Source organism: Canis lupus, chromosome 9 (assembly GCF_011100685.1).
Source record: "Canis lupus familiaris isolate Mischka breed German Shepherd chromosome 9, alternate assembly UU_Cfam_GSD_1.0, whole genome shotgun sequence".
Classification (NCBI taxonomy): Eukaryota; Metazoa; Chordata; class Mammalia; order Carnivora; family Canidae; genus Canis; species Canis lupus.
Window position 1 is genome coordinate 19,242,873 of NC_049230.1, and position 20,798 is coordinate 19,263,670.

General features: G+C 49.5%; 1 protein-coding gene across 1 annotated transcript; it reads left to right on the forward strand.

Moving 5' to 3' along the window:
- Window positions 1-19,053: 19,053 nt before the first annotated feature.
- Window positions 19,054-20,365, forward strand: PYY (peptide YY). The gene is made up of 4 exons (XM_038546096.1): window positions 19,054-19,176; window positions 19,535-19,722; window positions 19,877-19,957; window positions 20,110-20,365. The coding sequence occupies exons 2-4, from the start codon at window positions 19,535-19,537 to the stop codon at window positions 20,132-20,134; spliced, it is 294 nt and encodes a 97-aa protein (XP_038402024.1). The 5' UTR covers window positions 19,054-19,176; the 3' UTR covers window positions 20,135-20,365.
- The last annotated feature ends 433 nt before the right edge of the window (window positions 20,366-20,798 follow it).

Consider the following 20,798-nt stretch of genomic DNA (forward strand, 5'->3'; position numbering starts at 1 on the left):
GGTCCGCCTGCGGCCTCCAGGGCCCAGCGGGTGAGAGCTGGGTGCGCGCCGTGCGGGAGGGTGGGCGGTGGGTGCAGGTGGGCATCGGAAGGAGTCTTCCTGTGATGAGAGCCCCTGGGGCAACAGCCCTCCCAGCCAGCGGCGTCGCCTCCAGCCAGGCCCCAGGGACCTATCCCCTACTCCCTACCAGCTCTCACCCTCCTTCCCTTGGGGACAGGCTCCCTGACTCCTAGGGTCCCAGAAGCAGGGGGTGGGGGCTTAGGCCATCTGAGTCCCGGTGGGGCTGGGGGCTGTGGGACACCGAGCAGGCTCCAGAGCTGGGGACTGAGTTAGAGAGGGGCCTCACTGGGAGAGCCCTTGGGATGTGACCACAACCTCTCACGGCCTCCTTCATCCCAAGGCAGTCAGCTCTGCCCCCCAAACTCTCCTCAGATCCCTGCTTTCCCCTCCCAGCTGCTTTCAGGATCTCAACATACTGCAGGAGGCCACAGACTTGGAGCCACCACCATCCTTTTCCTTCGTAGGATAGCCCATGCCAAGGTTTTCTGAAGGACAAACCATCTTCTCTAAGACAAAATGAACAGCTGCCCCCAGAGCAGGGAAGGAGCCCAGGCTCCCAGTGGAGCCCAGAATCCAGCTTGGCCCAGCTTCAAACCTAAGCCTTACTGACATCTCATTAGCTTGAATGACTGTCTAGTTCTGTCCAGTCATGCCTGTTTCTGCCACATGCCCAAATCTGCTTTATTTCTTAGTACTCCTGCTTTTGCCAGAACCTTGGCTAAACCTTTTTTTTTTTTGCCTGACTCCTGCCTGGGAGCAAGGCCGCCAAGTACTAGCATATAGGTAATAGGAGGACTTCTGGGAGACTGGCAATGTGTTCCATCTCTTACACTGGATGCTGGTTACACTGGTGTGTTTAGTCAGTGGAAACCCATTGAACTGAGCAGTTGCAGTTTGTTCACAGCAATGTATAGTTTCTCCAATAAAAAAAGTTGAAAAAAATTCAAAAGATTTATAGAGGGGCACAGTTGGTTAAGCGTCTGACTCTTGGTTTCAGCTCAGGTCATGATCTCAAGGTCATGAGATCAAGCCCTGCATCAGGCTCTGTGTTAGGCTCCACACTGGACATGGAGCCTGCTTAAGATTCTCTTTCTGCCTCCCCCACTTTCCTCCCACTGCTCATGCACACACTCTCTCTCTCAAATAAATAAATCTTAAAAAAACACATTTATAGAACTACCATTTGGATGAATTTAAGCTCTCTGTCACAGACTAAACTCTCTCTGCCCTGTTTTTTTCCTCTTCTCCTCTTCCCTCGCTCCCATCCCTAGGCCTCATCTGGATGCCAACGTCCTCATTTCCCCTTTGGCCTACTTCTAGTTGCTCAAGTCATGGGATTATAGTCAACTACATTTACAATTTTTCTTGTTATTAGAGAAGGGAGTACTTAAAAATTTTTTTTTCCACAAAGATGCTGTATAGGCAGATGCCATCCTTGCCCAGGAGTCTTGTTTCCCCTTGGATGTTTTATCACTGGGGATTAGGTCCAGCTGAAAATAAAGAAAAACTGAAATTTATAATGCCTCAACCTGGTGGTTCTCAGACTTGAGTGTGCTTCAGAATCAAGCAGAGGCCTTGTTAAAACCCAGTCCTTACCCCCAGATTCTGATTCAGTAGTTCAGGATGGGGCTTGAGAATGTATCTTTCTAACAAGTTGTGAGGTGAGAATGATTGCTGTAAACATACAAGGTTTTATTGTCTTATATATAAAACCCAGAAGTTGGCATCCAGGGTAGGTGTGGTAGTGAATTGTCAGGTATCCAGGGCCTGTCAGGATTTCCACTCTGGCTAAGATGTGTCCTTTGCCTTATGGTCCAAAATGGCTGCTTGAGCTCCAACCATTTGGTCTTTCTCCAGCAAACAGAAAGGAGGATGAAGCAGAAAAAAACCCCAAAAACATACCACATACTATTATGGTGTCTTAAAATGCCTTTAATGACACTTCCTGGAAATTATAAATATTACTTTCATTTGCAATTCATTAGCCAGAACTTAGTCCCATCTACATAACTAATTGCAAGAGAGATTGGGACTGTTTTTGTTTTTTTTTTTAATTCTGGATGGCTAGGTTTCAGCTAAGTCTGAGGTTATCTGACTAATGAAGAAGAGAAGAATAGATTTGGGGATAACCAGCAAGAGTTAGAGAACACATCCTAAGCCACCCCATCAGCCCAGGACCAGAGAGCCAGGCCTTTCAGAGACTCAGGCCTAGCTGACTAAGATTAGGTGACCTCATGGAAGCAAGTTACCTTACCTCTTTGTGTCTCATATCTTTGTCTGTGAAATAGAGAGTCTTTCATGTCTTTGTCCAACAAACATTCTTCTCCAGCTTGGCACTCGACTGGGGACTCTGATGCAGAGAAGTAAGTCAAGGACACTGCATGTGAGGTGCCCACAGTGCAGCGGGCAGACGGACAAGCACCTCTGTCTTTCGGATGCAGGATGTTGAGGGCTGTGCTTTGGGGAGCCCAGCCACAGAGTGGGAATGGGGGTGACCTCTACAAGTAGCATTTCCTCCTACCTTTACTGTTGTAGGAGCAAAGAAAAATCCTGAGTGTGTGACTTACAAATAGCAAAGTATTGTAGAGACGTGTTGCATTTCTCTCTGATGGACGAACCCAAACGAAGTGTCTGGGGTGTAATTCCCAATGCTGCCAGGCCTCACCAGCAGGAGAGGGAGGTGACTGGGGGGAGAGCATGGAGGGGCTTTAAATATTCCTGGAAGCCACCGATGGGCTTCCTCAGAACGATGTCCCTTCACACAAATTTTGTCATGCAACTTCAAGGGGTTCACAGATTCCTAAAGCCCATCGCAGGACCTGCTTAAGAACTCTTTTTTAAAAAAGATTTTATTTATTTATTCATGAGAGACAAAGAGAGAGGCAGAGACATAGGCAGAGGGAGAAGTAGGCTCCCGGGGGGGAGCCTGATGTGGGACTCGATCCCAGGACTCTGGGATCACGACTGGAGCCAAAGACAGACACTCTACCGCTGAGCCACCCAGGCATCCCAAGATCTCATTGTAGGGGCTCCTGGGTGGCTCAGTAGGTTAAGTGTCTGACTTGGTTTTGGCTCTCCTTGTGATCAGGGTCATAAGATCGAGACCCATAGCAGGCTCCCTGCTCAGTGGAAAAGCTGCTTGCATTCTCTACCCCTCCCTCTGCTCCTCTCCGCCACTCCACGTTCTCTCTTTCTCCATCTTCAATAAGTAAATAAACCAAAAAATAAATAAATAAAGAACGCTTATTGTAGAGAGAATCTCCTTCTCAGCTAGTGATGGTTTTTAAGAGCCCTGGGTCTGCGACAGCAGTTGTACGAGGTTTCCCCATTAGCCCCAGCCTGGAGCGGGGCCTGCGAGCAGAAAGACCCCTGTGGCAGCGGCAGGGGAGGGATGGCTGGGCTGTGGTTCCGGGGACCCCAGCGCTGAGCAGAGGAGAGAGGCAGGCGGAGGGAGGCGGGAGAAAGTGGCTGGAGGGGTGAAGGAGGGCGGAAGCAGGGAGGGCCACGAACTTGTCATGCTGAGGAATGGACCAGTCTGTGGCACCTGTGCCCCGTCTCAGGCCAGTGTCCTCCAGCTGGGGGCAGCACTGCCTACCCCCTCCCTGGATCCCGTGGGAGCAAGGGGATGTCAGGGAGAGGCCTCTGGAGCCCTAGTTTCAGAGCAGCCGGCCTGGGCCTTGGCCTGGGAGGCGCCAGGAGGGCGGATGGTGGGTCATGTTGTGTTTTCTCCTCTGTCTGCTGTCACCTGCCTGCTCCGGGCATGGATGACACAGACTGAGTCACAGTAATGGCTTTCCATGGAGCCTCAGAACTAATGGAGCTGCTAACAAGTGATTGAGCAAATGAGTTGACACCACTTTATCACTCCATGGGGGCCGTGGAGCAGGCCACGGGCTGCACAGGGGACATGGGGTGGAGTAGGGGTGAAGCCTGTCACCTGGGCTGGGCAGGGGAGGTAAGGGATAGGGAGAGGGAGAAGTGAGAGGCTCTGGATGAGGGAGGAGAGGACAATGTGTGGAAAGGGAGTTAGTAAGAGATGTGGAGAGGGGTGGGGAGATGCTGGGGGTGGAGAAGTAGAGTGAGGAGTGGAAGGGATATTGGGGGCAGGGGGTGGGGTGAGGGTCCCCCTCTGTGCTGGGCACTGTGGGATGCAAAGATAAGAAGCCCAGGCCTTGGCCTCGAGGAGACCACAGTTTGGATGGGGAGGGAGACCCAGATATATCTGCTATTTTATTTATCAAGAGAAGCCTGTGACATGGGCTTTATTATTCTCTTTTTGCAGAGAAGCTCAGAAAGATCAAGCAACTTGCCCAAAGTCACACAGCTGAGAAATGCAAGTGAGATTCAAACCCAGAACGGTCTGTCTCCAGGATCCACACCTTTTCCACCACCCTCAGTTTGCAAGTATGTGGAAAGGAAGACATGATCAGAAATCATTAAGAACGGATTACTCTGGGTTGATCTAATTTGCCTCATTAATGGAATTACTTGGTTAGAGGTGGAGGTGCCACAGGCTCCTTGTGTCTGGACTTTAGCAAGGCACTTGGCAAAATCTCACCTGACATCCTGTGGACGTAAGAGTGATATATGGGCAAATAGCTCAATGGCTGGAAGAATTTCTAATTAGGTGTGGGGCTGATTCTAAAGACAGTTGATGGCAGAGCCAAGGCTATCAGTGGGAGGCAGTGACTTTGGCCCAGGGACTCCGACCTGGGTCCTGTTCTACTTCACTTTTTTTTCTTTTCTCTTACTTGTATTCTTTTTTTTAATTAAGAAAAGTTTTTTAAAAATGTATTCATGAGAGACACAGAAGAGAGAGAGAGAGGCAGAGACAGTCAGAGGGAGAAGCAGGCTCCATGCAGGGAGCCCGACATGGGACTTGATCCCAGGACTCTAGGGACCACGCCCTGGACCAAAGGCAGGTGCTAAACCACTGAGCCACCCAGGTGTCCCTCCCTTCCTTGTATTTATTTTCCATTACCCAAGTAATATACGTCTATCATAGACAAATGTAAACTATGGATAAGCAAAAAAAAGAAAAGAAAAAGCATTCTGGATCTTACGAAGAGCATTTGCTGAACAATCTTTTCAACTTTGATGTAACTTTGAAAATTTTCATAATGAAATGTTGGAGATTAAAAAAACCCTCAACAAGGGGTGCCTGGATGGCTCAGTCTGTAGAGCGTGCGACTCTTGATCTTAGGGTTGTGAGTTTGAGCCCCACGTTGCGTATAGTTTCTTTAAAATCTTAAAAGGGATCCCTGGGTGGCGCAAAAAAATCTCTCCACAAAAGGTAACCCCCTGTTCACATTCAGGGTATATCCTGCCAATGTCTTCATTACAAAGAATAACCATAAAATGTAGCATTTTATTGGGCATTTACAATGAGGTGGCAACGGTGCTGAGCATCTTACAGCACCATATCATTAAATCATCATATGCCTTTACGGGCAGTTTTATGATCTATTTTTCACAGATGACAAAGCCGAGGCTCAGAGATGAAATCACTTGACCACAGAGGCTGGGGGAGCAGATGAAACAGAATTTGGACCAGGATTTATCTGGTTCTAGAACTGAACTCTGAGCTTCTAGGAGACCTCATGCTCTCTAAATGCATCTGGACCTGCTCCCCACAGTCCTCCCCTTCCCACCTCTCCCCCTCCTGGGAGTTGTTTGTGTTGAGTGATCATGACTTTTTGTGCTATTTCCCTTCTGCTTGCACAGAACCTGGGGACACCACCTAGGGGGTGACCTCACAGAAGCACAGACCTTGGTGAAGCAGGATATTCTCCTGCTCTTTGAGCAGCCCCCCAGCGGGCAGTTCTCATATGTTCCTTATACAGGTAGGTGTCTCAGGTTCACAAAGCCAGGAATTTATTTTATTTTTAATACTTTTCGAAAGCTTACTATTTACCAGGCACTGTGTTAATAGACACAGTAGCTTTAAAGAAATGATTCTAAAAATTAACATACAGTAAAATTGACTTTTTTTTTGGTTGGTTTATAGTTCTGACTTTTAACACATGCATAGATTTCTGCGGTCACTACCATGGGTCATCATATAGAATAGTTACGTCACTCTGAGGGGCTCCCCGGCACTATCCCTGTGCAGCCATTCCTCCTCCTACCCCTATCTTTGACAACTACTGATCTGTTCTTTATCAACCATGGTTTTATCTTTTTGAGCATGTCATATAAATGGAATTATACAGTATATGACCTTTTGAGATAGGCTTTGTGCACTCAGCCTAATGCCTTTGACATTAATCCAATTTATTCTGCATCTCAATGGTTCATTCCTCTTTAATTGCAAAGTAGTAAATATCCCAATATACGAATGTACCATAGCTTATTCGTTTGGTCACTCACTGACAGATATTTGGATTGTTTCCAACTTGGGGCAATTATGAATAGAGCTGCTATAAACATTCATGTACAGGTTTTCATGTGGACATTGTATTCATTTCCGTAGGATTAATGCCTTGAAGAGGGGTTTCTGGGTCATACAGGGTTGAAAGGTTCTCAAGTTGAACTTCAGAAGACAATGCCAATGTCCTTAGACATTTGTCTGCCTCTTCCTTTACAATTCTTTTAGTGCAGATCTTTTGGCAGCAAATACCCTTAGTTGTTGTTGTTGTTGTTGTTCTTCTTCTTCTTCTTCTCCTCCTCTTCCTCCTCCTCCTCCTCCTCCTCCTCTTCTTCTTCTTCTTCTTCTTCTTCTTCTTCTTCTTCTTCTTCTTCTTCTTCTTCTTCTTCTTCTTCTTCTTCTTCTTCTTCAAGATTTTATTTATTTATTCATGAGAGACACAGAGCGAAGGCAGAGACATAGGCAGAGGGAGAAGCAGGCTCCTCGCAGGGAGCCCGATGTGGGACTCGATCATGCCCTGAGCTGAAGGCAGATGCTCAACTGCTGAGCCACCCAGGTGTCCCCGCTTAGTCCTTTTTTCACTAATTTATTTTCTTTGTTTTTTTTTAAGATTTTATTTTTAAGTAATCTCCATACCCAACGTGGGACTTGAACTCCTGGCCCTGAGATCAAAAGTCGCAGGTTCCACCCACTGAGCCAGCCAGGTGCCCCCTCTGTGACTTGGAGTGGATGATTTCTAGTGCTCTATCTTCACATTCACTGGTTCTTTCCTTTGTAATATCCATTCTGCTATCTGATCCCATCCAGGCAATTTTTTTTTTTTTTTTTTAGATTTTGTTTATTTATTCATGAGAGACACACAGAGAAAGAGAGAGGCAGAGACACAGGCAGAGGGAGAAGCAGGCTCCATGCAGGGAGCCTGACGTGGGACTCGATCCTGGGTCTCCAGGATCACGCCCTGGGCCGAAGGCAGGCGCTAAACCACTGAGCCACCCAGGCTGCCCCCATCCAGGCAATTTCTATTTTGGTTATTTTATTTTTTTATTTCTAAAATTTCCATTTGGTTCTTTTTTTTATATATTTAATTTAATAGCTAAGACTTTCAATATTTTCTATTCATTTAAAGAGTATTTGCCCAAAGCATTTAAAATAGCTGTTTTGAAGTCTTTGTCAGAGAAATCCAGCCTCTGTCATCTTGGCATTTGCATTTGTCTGAGTTGAAGAATCTCTTGGTTCTAGTATGCTGCATAATGCTCACTTGTATCCTGAATATTTAAAAAGATTATGTTTTGGGACGTCTGGGTGGCTCCTCGGTTGGGCCTCTGCCTTTGGCTCAGGGCATGATCCCTGCCCGGGGATTGAGTCTCGTATCAGGATCCTCGTGGGGAGCCTGCTTCTCCCTCTGCCTATGTCTCTGCCTCTCTCTGTGTGTTTTTCATGAATAAATAAATAAAATCTTTTTTTGAAAAATAAAAAGATTATGTTCTAAGAATCTGGGTAGGGGCGCCTGGGTGGCTCAATTGGTTGGGGGTCTACCTTCAGCTGGGGTCATGATCCCAGAGTCCCGGGATCGAGCCCCATGTCAGGTTTCAGGCACAGCAGGGCATCTGCTTCTCACTTCACTTGGGCTCTCTCTCTTTCTCAAATAAATAAATAAAATCTTTTAAAAAACAAAATAATTATTTAAAAAAAGAATCTGGCTATTGTTTTAGTTCTTCAGAGAATGTGGGCAATTTTGTTTTAGCTGACAACTGACCCAGGTGGCTTCAGGCTGCAAATCCTGACTAGACTTCTGTGGGTTATATAGTTCCAATGTTATTTCTTTTTTTAAAAATATTTTATTTATTCATGAGAGACACAGAGAGAGAGAGAGAGGCAAAGACACAAGGAGGCTCCATGCAGGGAGCCCTGATATGGGACTCGATCCTGGGACTCCAGGATCACGCCCTAGGCCGAAGGCAGGCGCTAAACCGCTGAGCCACCCAGGGATCCCATTCCAGTGTTATTTCAACGTCAAAGCTTTTGCAGTGTGGCTTAGCTCTGTGGCATGTGTGTAGCATCCAGTGGCTGGTCTGGGACTTGAGCAGTGGTCTATTCTCCAGTCCAGTCTCAAAAACTTAATTTGGGACACCTGGGTGGCTCAGTGGTTGAGCATCTGCCTTTGGCTCAGGTCGTGATCCCCGGGGTCCTGGGATCGACTGCTGCACTGGACTCTCACATGGAGCCTACTTCTCCCTCTGCCTATATCTCTACCTCTTTCTGTGTGTCTCTCACGAATAAATAAAATCTTTTAAAAACAAAACAAAACTAAACAGCCCTTAGTTTTACGGCTCAGGTTTACCAGACCCATTGGGGTAGAGCTGAGGGGTGAGCTCAGGAGTTTGTGAGCCACTGTGTGAGGTGGCTTTTCCCTGTCTGCGATTTCCTTTGTGCTTCTCATTCCCTGAGGGCTTCCCTGTTTTGTTCTGTAGTGAGAAAACTGGGGCTTGAGTTACCCTGCTCTGCTGCACACCCCACCTCTTGGAAGCACAGCTCTTTGATCAGAGGGGGACATTCTGCTCCCTGAGAGTTTAAGGTGTGTTGGAGGGCTTACTGTCACCACTGCCACTGCCTTGGAATTGTCTGGGGGCCGAGGCAGGACAAAATGCAGAAGGCAAAACCAGTGGCTGCACTACCCTCTCTGAGGTTAGACCCCCCTCTCGCATCCTCCACCCAGAACCAGAGCAGTTCTGCTGGCAACCTCTCCGCGGCAGTGCCCGTTCTGAATTCCCGGCTGTCTTGTATCCTGGCTGGGGGCCACCAGAGGAAACTGGGATGGCACCGCCAGTTCAGTGGCACTCTGAATTCTGGCTTTCTTCCTCAGTTTGTCCAGTGCTCTTTGCTTTCCTGACTACTCGGATGGCTGTCCATTCACCACCATTCAAGTTTGAAGCTGCATTTAGTGGGAGAGACAGGGTGGCCTGGGCTTACTCCATCTCACCTGGAACCTAATCGCTTTTAGAATGGTCACAGTTGGGGGCGTCTGGATGGCTCAGTCGGTTGGACTTCTGCCTTTGGCTCAGGTCATGATCTTAGGGTCCTGGGATTGAGCCTCAGTTGGGAATCCCCACTCAGTGGGGAGTCTGCTTTCCCTCTCTCTCTGCCCCCCTCCCACTACTGCTTTCTTGCTCTCTCTCTCTCTCATTTTCTAACTCAAATAAAGTCTTAAAAAATAAAAATACCATTATCTGCATCTGACAGATGACAAAACTGAAGTACATGGAGGGTGAGTAATTTGGTCAAGGTCACACAGCTTGAAAGTGGCTAACCCAGTCCTCTTGGCCTGTGTTCTCAGCCCCTAGTTCTGCAGCCTCAGAGGCAGGTGCATGCTAGCTCTGTGGAGTGAGATCTGGTCCCCCTTTTGCGGTGGTCAGGGCCCTATATATCATCCAACACCTAGCCTGCAGGGCATGCAATGGGGCAGAAATACACTTTTGTCTTTAGGAGTGTACATGTATGTGTGTATGTGTGTGTAGATTCAGGGTCTGGGGAGAACCCCTCCTTGGTTCATAAAGATTGTTCTGGCTATGTCTTCACATGGTAGAAGGGCTGAGGGAGCTCACTGGTATTCCATGAGTCCTCATAACCTCATCACCCACCAAAGTCTCCATCTCCTAAGAGCATCACATTGGGGGTTAATATTTCAACATATGAATTTTTAAAATATTTTATTTATTCATGAGAGACACACAGAGAGAGAGGCAGAGACACAGGCAGAGGGAGGAGAAGCAGGCTCCATGCAGGAAGCCTGATGTAGGATTCGATCCCTGAACTCTATGATCACGCCCTGAGCCAAAGGCAGACGCTCAACCACTGAGCCACCCAGGCGTCCCATCAATGTATGAATTTTGAAGAGTCACAGATACTTGGTCTATTGCAAGTAGGCAGATAATAACCATAACAAATAAGTTATTGTATAGTATGAGAGAAGGTGGTAAGTACTGTGGGAAAAAAACAGAGCAGGTAAGGAGAATCAGGAGTGCTGAGGGAGAGGGTTGGATGCATATTTATTGGCACAGAAGGAGCCCTGTGAGGTACCACTGAATGACAAATGTAAGCCAAAATGCAGTATATACAGCATATCCCACTTTATATTTATGGATAAAAATGTGTTCTCCAAGTATTAAGAAGGTGGATGCTTCCTCAACTGTGCATTTCTTATGGTTCCCTTGTATTTCAAGGGAATACACAGAATAAAGTTACACCCTTTCTGAAGAATTCCTTGAATTCCCCAATTCTGAGACCTGCCGCCCATTCTTAGATCTGCATTGCTCTTTCTTCAGACTTGCAGAGTGATTCAAGTCATTTGTGGTATGAAACCAAGATTTCCAACTCACCCACCAGAAGAAGAGGAGGTTTTGTTCATGGAACCAGAGATCCCCAGAGATGTAGGGGTTAAGTCAAGGGCCAGCTACAAATATAAGCTCTCTGTGCTTCAATTCTATCTCCTGCAAAAATGGGACTAATCATGTTTGCAGTGAAGATGAAGTTAATATGTGAAAAGACCTGGTACAATGGAAGCACTTGAGAAATGTTGATTCATTATTTTTGCTCTTTAGGTGACATTGAGTTTTAGTTAACTGGGAGACACCCAAATAGATATGTCTGGGAAAGAGGACGATATAGGTCAGGAGTTCAGTAGAGGAGCAAGTGATAGAGATTTGGGGCTTATTCACATAGGGGACTGGGGCATAAGAAGAAATACATATTTGGTCTTTGCCCCTGGTTCCTGACACAGAGCTCCTAAAGCCCTTGGCATTTCCTGGGTGACAGGAGCATCTTTTGTTTTAATGAGGTGACTCTTGGTAAGTGGGCCCCTAGATAGCTTCAGGAGGGGGACCGGAACTGATCACCAGAAAGACCAAGCCTTGATGGGAAACCTGGAACTTTCGGCCCCACCTCCATCTCCAAGGAGGGCTGTGCACCATAGTTCCACAGGACAGAAGGACTGTTTTGCACCTTGCCCTACATACCTCTTTATCTGGCTGTTCATTTGTATCCTTTAGAACACCCTTTATAATAAACCAGTAAATGTAAAGAAAGTGTATTCCTGAATTCTTTGAAATGTTCTAGCAAATTGTCAAACCTGAGGATGAGGTCGTGGGAGTCCCAGATTTCTAGCCAGTTGGTCAGAAGCACAGGAGGCCCAGGACCTTGGATGGCATCTGAAGTAGGGGGCAATTCTGTGGCACTGGGTCCAGAAGTGCTGGGTACTGTGCTAACCTTAGGTAGTTAGTGCCAGAATTGAATCCAATCGTTAGGTACCCACCTGGTGTCAGGAGAACCGGAGAATTGGTTGTTGAGGTTGGAAAACACCACAGAGTTGGCTAAAACTGTGGAGGAAGACGATATCCTCATAGTGGGGACCACATATCCTAGGCTTCTTTTCACCGAGGAATGACCATGTGACCAAGTTCTGGAAGCTGGGGCAGGAGCAGAAGTAGTGCATGCAGCTTCCCCATTAGATTGTTAAAAGGAAAATGTTCGCCCTCTACTTCCTCTTTTCTCATGCCCATGAGCCAGCATGTGGATGTGGAGTGAACATTCTTCCACCATGCACCAACTATCTCGGAGTAACAAGATAGAAGGGGCCTGGGCTCTTTGGGGGTCAGAGCCACTACCAGAGCCCCCTGCCTCTGGGCCACCTGCCCCCTCAACCCTTATATGAGCGGGAAATGAACCTCAATGGCACTGAAGCTACTGTTATTTAGTCTCTATTAAGGCAGCTGCACCAATACTTGAACCTAACATTCTCACTTGTTCACTGATTTGACAACCATATCCTTGGCGCACCACGTGAGACATCGGAGTCACAGATACAAGGACTCTAGTGGCCTGGCTTATCATTGTGTCTCCCCAGAATCATGTCACTTCCAGAATCTGAGCTTCTGTATCAGCAGCATGGGCTTTCTGTGACTGTAGGTCCCTGAAACATTCCAGACTCAGACAGGAGGTTCATCCCTACGAACATTTACATGGGGGCATGGGAGCATTTACATGGGGGGGGGGTGTACACAGGTCTTCCTGGGGGGGAGGTGTGCTGGAGCCCAGGGCCCCTCACAGTTACCTGTTTCCAGAATTCACAACACACCCACATTTTCTCCCTAGTGATTTAGAAAATTCTTTATTCTCTCTATCACATCCTTCCTCCTTCCTTCCCTCTTTCTTTCTTCTTTTTTTAAAAAAGATTTTATTTATTTTTGAGACACACACACACAGAGGCAGAGACCTAGGCAGAGGGAAAAGCAGACTCCCTGTGGGGAGCCCGATGCAGGACTCGATCCCAGGACCCCGAAATCATAACCTGAGCCAGAGGCAGATGCTCAACCACTGAACCACCCATGGGCTGGCTCGCTCTTCCTTCCTTCCTTCCTTCCTTCCTTCCTTCCTTCCTTCCTTCCTTCCTTCCTTCCTTCCTTCCTTCCTTCCCTTCTTCTTCTTCTTCTTCTTCTTCTTCTTCTTCTTCTTCTTCTTCTTTCTTTCTTTCTTTCTTTCTTTCTTTCTTTCTTTCTTAGCTCCATGCTGGATGTGGAACCCAGTGCAGGGCTTGAACTCATAACCCTGAGATTAAGACCTGACCTGAGATTAAGAGTCAGATGATTAGGGCAGCCCTGGGTGGCTCAGCGGTTTAGCGCCTGCCTTTGGCCCAGAGCATGATCCTGGAGTCCCGGGATCGAGTCCCACGTTGGGCTCCCTGCACGGAGCCTGCTTCTCCCACTGCCTATGTCTCTGCCTCTCTCTCTGTGTCTCTCATGAATAAATAGATAAAACCTTAAAAAAAAAAACTTTAAAAGAGTCAGATGATTAAACAACTGAGCCACTCAGATGTCCCAGCTTCATTAATTCTTTATTTTTTATTTAATTAAAAAAATTTTTTAAGACAGAGGGAGCTCGAGCAGGGAGGGGAGGGGTAGAGGGAGAGGGAGAGAGTCTTAAGCAGGCTCCACGCCCAGCACCAAGCCCAGTGTGGGGCTTGACCTCACAACCCTGAGATCATCACCTGAGCTGAAATCAAGAGTCAGACTCTTAACCGAGCCACCCAGGCACCCCCTTTATTAGTTCTTTAAATTATTAAGGTGGTATATACACACTATAAAAACATTTAAATTAAAAAAAACATTCAAATTCAAACTATACAGAAAATAGGTAAAGTGATGGAGAAGCCCTTGTCTAGATATAAGCAGGACTGGGTCACTGGTCAGTCTTTACAAAAAGTTGGCTGGAGTGGACAATCATAAAAATAGAAACATATGCCTTTGTCATTTTGTTTTGACTTCAAACATATAGATACACATTTAGGCACCAGGCACTCTTTGGGCTCCTGACTTGAGTTGTCCTTATCTTCTTTGCATTAATCACTCCCACAATCCATCACCTGTTATTTCCAGTTTCATTAAATGGGGTGAGAAAGTAAGGACACAAGTGAAACTATCCAGTGTAAAATCCACGTAGATTTTTAAAAGAATTTTCTCCGAATAATTTATAGTTATTCTTCACACCGAATTCAACATTTTGGCAATTCTCTGTTTAGTCTATTCAAAGCACTCAACTTAGTTTTCAAGGAAGTGACTCTATGCACTCAGATTTCATCAGTTTGTGTAATGTTTAATTGAATTACATGATAATAGGATTATAGGATTATAGGATTACAATGACAAGTATACCTGGCTGAAACAGGCGAGAGAGCCAGCTGACTCTTGGTAAACAGGCAACCCAACCCCAGGGGGAACCGAAATACCTGCTTTTTGAGACCATAGGTCAGTAAACCGTGGTTCCGCAAACCTGTTTTTGTACATCCTGGGTACAAATGGTTTTACAACAGATGGTTTTATGTTTTTTAATGGTTGGAAAAAATCAAAAGGAGAATATTTCATGACGTGAAAATTATGTGAAATTCAATCTTTAATATCCACCAATGAAGTTTATTGGGGCACAGCCACATCCATTCTCCCCCCCCGCCCCATAGTTCTATGGCTGATTTTGTGCAACAGTAGCCAAGCTGAAGGGCTGAACAGAGACTAAAATATTTACTGTTTGGTCCTTTACAGAAAGCCTTTGCTGATTCCTGTTCTAAAGAGAAGCCTGAACCTTGGGAATGCACCATGCCACAGGTATCTGTTGCTGCGTTTTGCAGAAGGACCGACAGCTTTGGGTAAGGGAAGGTTTCCTAGGAGAACTCCTGCCATAAGTGAAAATCCTTTCTTTCCTGGCATTACTACCTCCCAAAGCCACCCCCTAGATATAACCAGAATCCGTGGTGTGACAGTTTGAGCCATTCTCATTGACCTCCCTCATTCACCCATGGTCCCATTTGCCCTTCACAGTGCTTTGTACACAATGACAGATCACGGGAAACAGAGTGTCCCTGTCTGCTTCCTTACCATTGATCCGAGCAGATGACAAAGCTCCCTTGAATGAGGCTAATATCCCTTTGGAGGGATGACCATTTCTCAGTGGTGTCAACTGGTTACTCGCCATTCTCTGCTTCACTCCATGCAAAGAGCCACACAGTGTTTTTAGGTAACAGGACATTTATACTCATGATGAAATGAACAGGCTTGCATTTCGATAAGCACCATCACGGTAGCCAGTATTTTCTGGGCTGCGGCTAGTAATCTAGGTAGCATGGACAGTTTCACGTGGACTTAAAAAATGAGCAGCCTTAACATTCAGAGAGCAGACAAATCCACCACCTAACTACGGTGGATGTCCAGTGATTTTCCACTGTTTTCTCCAGGGGATTTTTTTTTTTTTTTTTTTTTTAGCTGGATGAGAGGCTGTCAGTACTGTCTGGACATATGTGGAAGTTGTACTTGGGTGAAACATATGTGGGATGTCGGCACCTGTGGGGAGTGTGTGAGCGTGTGTGTCTATATGTGTGTCTGCACCACCATCATGTCTTGGCTGGATTATTGCAGTAGGTTTCTAACTGGCCTCTCTGCTTCTGACCTTGCCCCCCTTCAGTCTATTCTCAACACAGCAGCCAGGATGCTTCCTTAACAACCTAAGTCAGGGAGCACCTGGCTGGCTCAGTTGGTGGAGCATGTGACTCTTGGTCTCGGGGTTGTGGGTTTGAATCCCACATTGGGTGAGGAAATTACTTAAAAAAAAATCTCTAAAACTAAGTGAAAAAAATAACACCTAACAATAACACCTAAGTCCTTGGACTGAAGCTCTCATGTCATTCTGAGCAAAAGCTAAAGTCCTTGTTGCAGTCTACAAGGCCCTACATGATCCAGTCCCCCGTTGCCTCCCTGGTCTCTTCTCCTACTAACTGTCCCCACTACTCACTCCACTCCAACCACACATGCCTCCTTGCCATCCTCAAACTGCCAAACACACTCCTACCTCAGGGACTTTGCACTTGCTTTTGCCCACCCCACCCCCGGAACATTCTTCCCAAGGTAGCCTCATGGTTTACCTCTTCACTTCCTTCAAATGCCATCTGATAAAATGAGGCCCAACCTAAAATAAGCCCCTCACACAGTACTTTTGGTCCCCCTTACCCTGACTTTTTCCTATAGCACTTATAATCACACATGCTACATGCTTCCTTATTTATTGATTGATTTTCTATTTCTTGCCATTAGAATGTAAACTCCATGAGGGCAAGTGTTTTGCCTGTTTGTTCACGGCTCTGTCCCCTGTACTTAGCATAGCACCTGGCAGAGTAGAGGCTTACTGAGTGCTTGCTTGTTGAGTGAGACTGAATCTCTCTTGCGGCATGGCAGCCTGCTGCCCATAGGACCTTGGGCGTGAGGCCTTGTTGGGGGTGGAAGGCAGTGGTCTAGTCCTGCCCAGTGCATGGTAGGTATATCAAAGAGAGCCTCTGTGTGGGGGGGACAGTGGGCACGTGGTGGTGGGGACAAAATACTAAGTCTCAGGGGATGCGTGGCACGGGCCATCTTATCTTGATGAGTGGGCGAGGGGGATGCTCCGCTGGGGTCCAAGTTCCTGGCCTCCCTGAGCCCTGGAGTGGCCTTGCTAAGTGTTCTGAGAATAGGGATCAAGGGAACCTCAGTGATTCTGTCCCCCCTGCCCTTTGAGGAAAAGTTGGAAGCAGGTGCTGGTCCCAAGTCTACAATAACAATTGTTTGGAAGTTTATCCTTTGAAAATACCGGCCCCCTACCTTCTAGACCTGTCTAATGGCAACTGAGTCACAAGTCAATGAGGGGTGGTGGCTGTGTGGGTGGGTGGGGGGTAACTGAACTCATTGATCCAGGGCTGAGACATCCTCCCCACTAATGAACAAATTAATAAACTCTTCAGTGAGGAGGTGGTGATTAATGAACCAATCAGCTTGCCCTATAATTGGGAAGTGGAATCAGAGGGAGAGGTGGACTGTGGGAGGTTTGTGAGCTCTGGGAGGCTGGCTCCTGGTCCCTCTCATGGTTGCTCTAAAGGTAAATAGGGAAGTGACTTCTTTAGGGGCTGTACCCTGAATCTAGACCTTCCCCCATGCCTTCTAGCTTCTCTACTCTGGCTTCTCTGCTCCTATCTATCTTTAGACCCCCTACTCCCCAAGGCATGAGAAGGTTCCAGGGAGGCTACCAGTTCCCTTTGGGCATTTCACAATCCCTGTCATCTCTCTCTGTCTGGGATCAGTACACTAGAAACCCTCTGTCACCACCCCAGTCAGGGCTGCAGTGTCAGAAGAACAAATGGCCCCCACTCTCAGATCTCCTTGTTCCTTTTAGCCTGCAGGGTCCCTGTCTAGGCCCTGACCCCTGGGATCACAACTGCCCCAAAATGCCACCCTGGCTGTCCTCTCTATCTCGAGGGTGGGCACCTGCCTCTGTCTTTCCATGGCTTCTGGAGGAGTGTCCTATTATTTTTGCTGTCTGCTCCCCTAACTGGACCTAGGCTTGTCCCTCTGTTTTCTTCTGTATCTATGTCCTGGGAACTCTCCAGACTGGGGCTCTACTGGGATAGTGGTGTGTCTCGTCCCTTGGGTTGGGGCTCCCCAGTGATGTGGCCATGACTCTCCTCTGAGACTGGGGTTACTGGAGAACAGGGCCATGTCCTGCCCCTCAGGTGAATGATTTTTCTTCTTCCTCTGAATATAGGGTCCATGTCCCTTTTTCTGCCTCCATGCTCAGCATGCTGCTCTGGTCTTTCTTGGGATATGCAGGGCCCCTGGGGCCTGACTCGTTGATAAGGAGCCATTTCCGGAGAGTGCAGGTGATTGAACCTATAAAAAGATGATTGAGGGAGCCCTAGGTTCTCCACCTTGAGAGAGCTCTAAAAATAACACCCAGGGCCATCTGTCCTGGAGGGTGGAGGGGCTGGCCCAGAACCAAGATGGCCCCTCCTGCCCTTAAGTGCTGATGGGATGCAAGCTCTGAAGCACTGGAGGCTCTGGCCAGGCTGGGGGAAAGGGAGCTGGAAAGGGCTTTATGGGGAGACTCCCCCAACAACCCTCTTTTCCCAGTGGGGACAGGTGGGTCTGATGTGGGTCTGATGTGGCTGGCCTCTCAGAGAGGGTAGTAGGCCCCCAATTAGCCTCCGCTCCCCTACTCCCATGCCCGACTTCTGAGCCCTATGGTTATCCTGGGTAGTGAACCATTCTGCCCCTCAGTTGAGAGGGCTTCTTCCTGGGGTCTCCCCTACCCTTTCTTGTTTGAATCCTGGGTTCCCTTTTCTCTCAGACCTTCAGTTTCCTCATCTGTAAAATGGGAATAAATCTAGCCCATTGTGTTGTGATCCTGTACTGCCCAGTGCACAGTAGGTGCCTAATAAACAGAGTCCCTTCCCCTTTCTTTCAAAGGCCCTGAGTGAGGATCTTCACCCCAGAGACTGCAATGGGCTGAGGACAGTGGCACGTGCTTGGGCAGCCCTGGCATCACTTAACCCCAGAAGACACCAGTGCCCTGAGTGACACCTGGGTGGGGATGGGGTGCACTGCTTTGGAAGGGGTCTCTATGCCAGCTCTGCTTGGGCCTGGGTCTGTGTGTGTCAGGCTGGAGGCACAGGTGGCAGACTCAGCTGCTTCTGTGGCTGGGGCCTGGCCGCGGCCTCCTCTCAGCCCTCTCCCCAACTCTTTAACAGAGAAGGGCCCAGAGAGAGAGGCCTCTCCTCTAGGACATCATAAACAGCAGGTCAAGAGCCAAAGTCACAGCTTCCACCCTGCCTCGAGTAGGAAGAGCCTTTTCCCCCAGGACCTGCCACTTCTCAGCCCGTCTCCGAGGAATTGTAGAGTGAAGGCTGAAAGGGCCGCCTTTTCCATAGGACGGTCACAGGTCCCACTGGCTGCAGGTAGTGTCCCGCTGATGCCCCTCATCCCCACCCATGGGTAGGCTGGGGAAGATGGAATCTTCTCATTGGTCCTAGGGGCTGCCCCAGGAGTCTAGATACAAATGTTTCACTTCCCCAGGAGGCTACAGCTGCTCTTGGGGGGCTGTGGGGTGAAGATGGGGTCCAAGTTCTGTCCAGAGTCCGAGTCTGAGTCTGGTGGCTACCCCGTCATCTCCTGCAAGGTGGAGTGGTCACGCACTGTCTGGGTGTAAGCTCAGCGATCCGCGGGGGTGGAGGCAAGGAGGAGGACGGGCCCTCCCCACCCCCTGCAGCTCCCCCTCCCTTCCCAGGCTGAGATATAAGCCCCGCAGGGACAGCGCTGAGCAGAGGAGGCCACAGCCCGACCTGCAGCAGCCCAGCCCCTGGGACTCCACTCGCCTTCTACCTGCTCATCTCCGCTCCAGGAGCTCTCGCCGTGAGTGCCGGGGAATAGCCTGGTACCGGGGGGAGCCCTGGCGATTTTGTGGGGAAACTGAGGCTGGGATGGTGAAAGCTGGGGCTGAGCGGCCAGCATAGCCCTCTGCCTCCAGCAACGGTTCTGGGCAGTACGAGTGGGGGTTGGGGAGGCGGACAGGGCTTATGCCCTCTCTGACAGATGGGGAAACTGAGGCAGAGACGGTGCAGGGCCAGAGAACACACAGCGGGCCGCCGCTGGGCCCTGATCCGGTAGCAGCCTTGCACAGGCCTGGGAGCGTGGGCCCGAGGGCAGCCTCAGCCTCCCGCCGTCGGGGGTCGAGGCGGGGCCTGACCCACGACCCCGGCCCCCCCTCCAGATGGTGACGGTGCGCAGGCCGTGGCCCGCCGTGGCCACAGTGCTGCTGGCCCTGCTCGCCTGCCTGGGGGCGCTGGTCCACGCCTACCCCGCCAAACCCGAGGCTCCCGGCGAAGACGCCTCGCCCGAGGAGCTGAGCCGCTACTACGCGTCGCTGCGCCACTACCTCAACCTGGTCACTCGGCAGCGGTGAGCGCGTGCGCCCGCGGGCTCGGGCCCCAGGGGTCCCGGGGGTCCCGGGGGTCCCGGGGGTCCCGGGGCTCCCGCCCTCCGCCCCTTCTCCCGCCCCGCCCGCCCGGGGGCGTGTCCCGCCTGACCCCGCCCCCTATGGCCCCACCCCCAGGTACGGGAAACGCGACAGCCCCGAAGCGGTGCTCTCGAAACTGCTCTTCCCCGACGGCGAGGACCGCCGGGCCAAGTCATGGTAAAAGCGCCCCCCACGCCAGCACCACCGGCCACACATCCTGTCCCCTCGGGCTCTGTCCGGGATGTGACGCCCCACGGAGCCCCACCCCGGCCCCGCCACCCCAGGTCTGAGGCCGCGCTCTCAGCAGCCCTTTCCCTTCCCTCCTCCAGGCCAGGAGGCGAGTACATGTGGTGACGACCCCAAGGGCTCCTGGGAGATATGCTAACTACACCGACCTCATTTGCATGCTTGCTCCTGACCCTGGACCCTGGGTTCCTCTCCCTGCCTGCTGCGCCTGGGGTGTGGGTGCGGGATGGGGATGGGGATGGGGTCTTCATTCCACTTCTCCGTGTCCCCAGCCCCTGGGCTGGCGGGCTGTGTGTGGTCTTACCCTGGTCCCCAAATAAAGAGCAAATTTCACTGAAACGGAATGTGTGCGTGTGGATTTCCTTCTTCGTGGAGGTGGCCACCAGGGGCAAGTGGAAGGTAGAGGCAACAAACAAGACTGAGCCCCGCAGACAAAAGGCTCCCCAGGACAGGGCCGGGGCAGAGTGGGGGGGTCCCTCTGCTCCGTGCTAAGAGAAGACACTGCGGCCCAGCAGGGGGCGCTGGGCGGCGAGGCAAGGACAGGGAGGTGCGGTGGGGGGTGGCGGGGGAAGGGGTGGCTGGAGCAGAGCAAGGGACGGCTGCGGCCCTCTCCAGTCGGGTTGGAAGTGGGGCGGGATAAAACTTCTTGACAAGGGGCAGGGAGAAACGGGAAAAAGAGTTGCGAGAGGATGGGGAGGGTAGAAAGGAGCTTGCTAGGCAGCCCAGGAGAGTAGACGGGACAGAGGTGCACTACCCGCCTGCTCCCAAGGGC